This window comes from Pundamilia nyererei, unplaced genomic scaffold (assembly GCF_000239375.1).
Source record: "Pundamilia nyererei isolate P.nyererei 1_Seehausen unplaced genomic scaffold, PunNye1.0 scaffold00048, whole genome shotgun sequence".
Classification (NCBI taxonomy): domain Eukaryota; kingdom Metazoa; phylum Chordata; class Actinopteri; order Cichliformes; family Cichlidae; genus Pundamilia; species Pundamilia nyererei.
Window position 1 is genome coordinate 1,678,197 of NW_005187449.1, and position 6,719 is coordinate 1,684,915.

A 6,719-nucleotide genomic window follows, 5' to 3' on the forward strand; every position below is an offset into this window, starting at 1 on the left:
TATATATGTATATATATGTATATATATATGTGTGTATATATCTCAATATCATTTTTGGGCCTTTTTGTGGCTTTATTTTTGACAGGGACAGTGAAGCCTGACAGGAAAGTGGAGGAAAGAAAGAGGGGAAGACAAGTGGCAAAGGACTTGAACCCGGGCCGGCTGCTCTCAGCCGTGTGGGATATGGTCGCCTGCTCATTCCAGTGAGCTAACCCGACGTCCAGCTTGATGTTATCTTATCTATAGCATGGACAAATTGACCTTCGTGAGTGAATTAGGTTGCTGATTTATCTGGGGCAGATCCTGGTTTCAGGAGAAAGCAAGAGCTCTGCTAGTCTTTCATAGTCTAACATGGAGAAATTGTTAGCCACAATAAACTGAGTTTAATTAAAAGCCTTGAGTTTGGGTTTAGGCACGCAGTCACCAGTGTACGTGATGTTGACTTTATGGGTTTTTTTGTTTGTTTTTTACATGATGTCAATTCTGAATATAACAATGACTCACAGTAAGCTAATAGCACACACAAGCTCCTGTGGCATGTTGAGATGACAGTAGCACACAAACCTGTAATTTTTTTATTCATATTTTACATTTTGTAAACCCATATTTAATACAAGTTGTTAATTTTTGGGTTGTTAACATAGAGAGTGAAGTACTGTTGGAAAATACTACAGCTGGCTGTTGTTGGACTCACTGTGGCTGATTGGAAAATTTCGTCATTGTGGTTTGAAGGCCACTAAACATTTATTTCTGAGAGATCTGGTTAATTTTGTGTTGACCAGCTGATCAATTATTCCACCAATAGTTCCAGTTGTAGCTGGGCACAAGTGGCAGACTCAAAGTTCGGGGCCGGAGTCAAGCGGGGTCCCATGGTTCGGGCCCAGTTTAGTACTGGTAACGCCGTCACAGCCTTTATTCCTCTCTGTTTCCTGCTCGTTATATTTAGCCGATACGGGTGCACAGCCAGCTCTCCAATGGCCCTCCACACTTTGTTGCTATGAGATGTGTTATGTAACTGTACGTCGTCCACACTCAGGAAAAACCAGTTTTCAGGTGGGGTTTTTTTTCTTAATGTGAGCACATATGAGTATGTGTGTTTATTTTCCAGGATGCTCTTGGCTAAATAAGCTGATGCAGCTCTTGTCTTTTGGTCCTCGTTGTCTGAGTCTCTGTGGAGCCGGGCACTTCCTGTCCTTTATTTTTTAAAATGTGAGTCGTTTGCCTGATATCACCGTCTGTCAGCCCCATTCAATAATCTGCAGTCAGGAAGTGACAGCATGGAGGAAAAGACTGCCGGACAGGTCATAGAAGTGTTTCAGAGTGACAGGAAGCACACTCAAGAGTCACTTAGAGTATTTTATCTGTTGAGACAATTTCTGGAAGTCAAAGAGTGCTCCAGTTGTGGGTTTCATGACTACAGAGACTTCCATGATAAGATACTGCTATCGACATTTTGAGTCGGGCTGCAGTTTCCATGTTTATGTTCTTAATTTAAAACAATAAAAAAAGTTTTTAGCAGGTTTGGTGAAGTAAAGGCAACTAAGACTACTAGAACAGCTACCCTGAGGTACCCCTGAGCAAAGTACCATCCCATTGAGCTTAGGATAGATCAAGGGTAGTTAAAACAAGGCCAAATGCAGTGACTCATTTGAGGTAAGTCACTTATTAGTTAGAATCCAGATGGCCTTCTTTTAACATGTGGACTAAACTACCCTGACATCACATTTTGGATTGTGGACATTTGTGGAAAGTTGATTCTGTTTATCTGGAAATAACATTTTTACTGGAAGAAACATTTAGTCACTAGTCCAGGTGACTTCAGCCTAGTTTGGCGTTTGGCCATGGCCATCTTCTTAGAGCCAAAAATGACAATAGAGGGTTTGATTTGATGGATGCTGCTAATCTATTTGGTAACATCCAAAAAGTTGATTTTGTTCATCTGGACGAAGCGTTTTCAGTGGGAGAAATGTTTCATCATCCAAGTGACTTCTTCAGTCTCAGCTGATTTCAGGTTTCCACAACCTTATAAAGAGTACACTTGCACAATGACTATGATAGCCCGCTGATCAGTGGTTGTTGATCAATGCGGATTGGCTTTAGTATTTTCAGGGCTGTCACTGCTCAGAGCGAGTCGGATCTTTGACTAATGTACCACCCTTTAGCTTCTTGTGACACTTTTTATTGGGGTTAGACTTCAACTTGAGGAGGATGACTCCTGTCAATCTTTAATCTGGATTACAAACTGTTCATAAAAGATCAGCACTTCAGAAAGCCCAGACGTCGGCTGAAATTGCAAAGAAGCAGCGTCCGAGCAGGTCATGCAAGGGACAGATATGCTCTTTGAGACCAACTGTAATGTTTCTGAATTTTAAAAATAGGATAACAGAGTATTCCTGATATTCCTGAACATTTTTGGATGGTTGAATTTGCTAATTTAAGATATTTTTACTGAGGAAGAGGATTTACTTCTTGAACAATAAAGTTCACTGCCTGAGCGTGCTGTACTACAGCAGCAGTCTATTAGGGGTGTGTCTCTAATTTATGTCACAGTGTAGAGGCAGAGCACAGGATCAGATAAAAGTACTGTATGTGAACCAATACAAATACTAGTTTTTATTCACTAAACTGAATAGTTTCTGTGTGTGTGTGTGTGTGTGTGTGTGTATCACCACCTTTGTGAGGACAAGTTTCAGTTTAATTGTCTGTAGTCAGGACCTTTCTGCAGACTGAGGACCACTTCAAGGGATTGTCTCACACCTTGTTTTAAGGTTTGATTTGAGATTAAGAAGTGCAAAGTTGTGTGTGTGTGTGTGCGCGGGGTTACCAACTTTGTGAGGACCTGGTTCAGTTTTAATCCACTGCAGTAAGGACTATTTCAAAAGACTGTTTCAGACTGTTTAAATGTTTGATTTGGTTTAAGAAATGTAAACTGCAGAAATACAAACGTGTGTGTGTGTGTGTGTGTGTGTGTGTGTGTGTTGACCTATATTACCACCTTTGTGAGGACTCGGTTCAGTTTTAATTGCCTATAGTGAGAACTTTTGTGTGGTCGGTGAGGACCGCTTCAGAAGAGGTTTTCAGACATTGTTTTAAGGTTTGGCTTGGGATTAAGAAATTGAAAGTACAGAAGTACGTGTGTGTGTGTCAGGGAAGGTCACGTTACTTTCTGAAAGGACTCACCTGCTGACACGCCCTTTTCAGACCAATGTTTCTTGTGGGTGCGGCTGCAGCCGGTGAACTGCTTCAAAGAATGCTGGGTAACTTTCATGTGTGACTTTTTAAATAAACAAAACTTAACACAAGAAGAAAGTTTAGAACATCCGGATTGGTTTGATCAGTTAGTGCGAGATAGCTTTGGTGTTTGACTTAGGCAGCAGAAAGTGGAAAGATGGCTGTGCACGAATGATTGTTTGGTTTCCTTTTAACCACTGAATAATAGAAAAATCAGCAAAGGTCTTTCACCCGATTAGCTGATTTAACCTCGGCTACTTCAGGCTCAAAGTTTTGTACATCTTTGATCCCTCATACCTGTGTTACCCACATTAAATTAAATATTGCCAATACCAAATAAATATTGCAAACAGTCCAAAGACAGAACTGTTTTTTGTTTAGCTTTTTCAATGAGCATCAGTGTCATTAATTATGTTGTGGTCTCAATTGCAAAATTGCACCAATTTAAGTCTCTGATGTACAGGAAGAGGTCATATCACCATCAGGTGTAGGTGACTGATCTGACTACGTTATAGTATATTTTCTGAGACCCTCTGTGGGGGGGACAAAAGGATTGATTCCCCAAAAAGACTAAAAATCAGTTCAATAACCATTTAAAAATGTCTTTAGTGATACTATTACACAGAAGATATGCACACCAGGTTTTCAAAGTTGCCAGAAGTGGGTCATTCAGATATCCCTGGGAAGGACACTGAAAATCAGAGAGTGTATGCGTGTGTGAATGGGAGACAAAAGCACTAAGACATAGATCAACAGTGAATGAGTGTGAAAGTGCTTTGAGCATCTAATTGTTTTTAGACTAACAATGATCTAATCCTTGTTATGTGAAACAGACTATCCTGCATCACATTAATCTATGAGCTAAGTTAAGACTGGTCTAACCCCACAGACCAGTCTAAACTATCTCTGTAAAACTGCTCCCAAATACATAAGAAGATGTGAGTGAGCTGATAATCTTGCATCACGTCCTCAGAAGCAATGTGGTGCTGCAGTTTTATGGAGGAGGAAATGTGATGCTCGTTAGCAGAAAACCCTCACGGCTGCCCGTAAAGACACCCCGACGAAGGCCGTTATCAGCTGTGCAAAGTTCAGCGGCGCTGTGAGAGGGTGAAACGCGTCATCATTTTCTGCAGAGTTAGAGAGCAGCCCGAGCCCATCAGCTGGTGTTAATCATCTCCCAGAGAGGAAAATGGCAACAGGACGAGCTGAAAAAGTTAGTAATCAGGAGCCCTTACTTCATGTCATGGAGAAAACGGCGTGTAGGAATAACCATAATCTAATGTTCGCTTGAATCGCTTTCACAATTCTGCCAGCCTAAAAATATACACATATTGTCTATTATGGTGGCTTATGCTGATTAACCTTTGTCCATGTCCATATAAGCCAGTGGGTCAGACTTTTACTGGCCCACATAAAACTCAGTTTAATTAATAAAAGTACTGCTACCTATAAGAAAGTATTTATTATGGAGACTTGAGTTTCTGAGTTTATATTAAAAACCTAACTCTATTGGAGTAAATGCTGAGCCATACTGTTTAGCAGTCTCTAGGTGATCGGGGCTTTTATGTTAAAGCCTCTAACAGCCCTGCTTGTTTCATAGTACGGAGCTCTGCTGCTGATGTCTAAAAGCTGTTTGGATTGTTTTTTATCAAGACTCTTTAAACGGTGCAACTGGATAATTAGCAGTAGTTTCCCTTCATTGCTGGTCGATGGGGCAGCAGTCTAAACAGACCTCCCTCTCCTCAGCCTCCACCTCCAGCTCTTCTGTGGTGTAGGTGTTCCCAAACCAGCTGAGAGACATAATCTCTCCAGCATGTCCAGCATCTCCTCCCAGTTGGGGATGGATGAAACGCCTCACAGAGGACACGTCCAGGAGTCGTCCTATTCAGAGCTGATGCAGATTCATGACTGTACGCTTCCTGTAACTACCCACAGCTCATGGGCGAGGGTGGGGACGTAGATGGGCTGCTAAATCAACAGTTTCACCTTGACTCTCAGCTTTCTCTTTACCACAGTATACAAGGTCAAATGAAGCTAAACAATGGCTGTTCAACTTTATGTGCACACTTCCATAATATTTGCTTCATATGTGGTTCACTGTGCTTTGAAGAATACCTCACAGGGAATGTTATTGGCTCTTCAGTAGGAAAGGTTTTCATTTTGGCTGTTTGTATCCACAGATTTCCAGCATCTTCCCTGGAAGTTTCAAATAAAGAATCTATCATGGTGTAGTTGTATCTCCTCCCCTCTGTTGTTGTCAGTCTGCCCTCGGGGGGTTCTCTGAATTCATCGCAGGCTCTGCGCTCACCACGTGACCTGGCCGAGCGGTCCTGACAGCGAGCTCTCAGTTAGCAACGACGCAGATCCAACAATCAGCTGTTTGTCGGCTCGGCGCAGAGTGGGTCGGCACACATACGACCGCAGGTCGATTCGAACAGTGCTTCCTCTGCTGCCGTGAAGAGCGGCGTCCTCAGAGCCACAGCTGCTGCAGCGCGAGCTCAGCCACTCATTTCTGACCACTCCACCGAATAAAAGACCGACTTTAACGCTACTGTAAGGTGGCTTACGACACACTATGTGCAGATGTTTCAGAGCATGGTTTTTAGATTGATCTTTAAATGTATTCATTGTTCTCTTTATTTGTGAGGGAGGGACTGAGAAAGCATTTTTGATTTTACACTTCAAATCATGTAACGCTAAACCCGACTTCTCCAAAACTGAGATTAAAAATCGAGAAACCAGCCCCAAATAGCCAGCGTACAGCCTCCAGTGCAGCATAAACCTAAAGCATCTCCTTCATGTGTGGGTGTGTGAGCTTGGTTAGCGAGCTTTATTTACCTGCCGGGACACTACTGCACGGCTCGGGTGGAGCTCCTGCTACACCTGTGTGACCAATGAATCATTGCTGGGGTGAGGAGAGAGATCTTTCACACAGTAAATGAATTTTCTTAATTTCTAGGAGTCGAGGCCTTTCCTTGCCAGCCAAAAGATATACTCTCTCCAGGGTGTCATGGCAGGGGCCTTGGTCTGGTTGAAGAGGCCACTTTGGGGTGGCACCTTAGGGAGGCATCCCGGTCAGATGCTTAAACCACTTCTTCGGTTGGGTGCTTTCTGAGCCCCTCCTGAGTGAATGGGCTCCTCACGCAATGTTTTATAACATTTTATCCACAGCAAAATGTCTTCTTACCAAAGAAACAACAGAAGTGGTCACAGATGATCACAAGTAAACCTTCCCATCAGTTGGGTTGGGCGATTGGACCAACTACATCAGTGGGTTTTCTTTAAACTTTATTTTGCTAATGACTTTGCCTCGTGAGAGTTAAAAAAAACGGACACATCCAGGAATGCAGAGCAGAGATCGCCAGCTGTGCTCTAAAGGTGCCCTCACACCCAGTTTGGCCCCTGGCATTGTCGAGTGTTCAGCCTTTGGGGTCTGTAACACAGCGCAGCTCTGATTTGTTGCTAATGTGGCTGCATAAAGCTGAAAC

At 42.8% G+C, this 6,719-nt stretch overlaps 1 protein-coding gene across 7 annotated transcripts in view; it reads left to right on the plus strand.

The window, feature by feature from the left end:
* The window catches only part of myo6a (myosin VIa), a 148,098-nt gene that overhangs the window by 9,322 nt on the left and 132,057 nt on the right, over window positions 1-6,719 (plus strand). For 5 of the 7 annotated variants that reach the window (XM_013910757.1, XM_013910758.1, XM_013910760.1 and 2 more), the window contains exon 1: window positions 244-265. The exons of 1 other annotated variant lie outside the window; for it this stretch is intronic. In XM_013910757.1, the coding sequence (XP_013766211.1) occupies window positions 248-265 (18 nt within the window). In that variant the 5' untranslated portion in view covers window positions 244-247. Of the gene's footprint in view, window positions 1-243; window positions 266-6,719 lie in introns of those variants that run through there. One more of the 7 variants, XM_013910763.1, reaches the window with a different exon arrangement.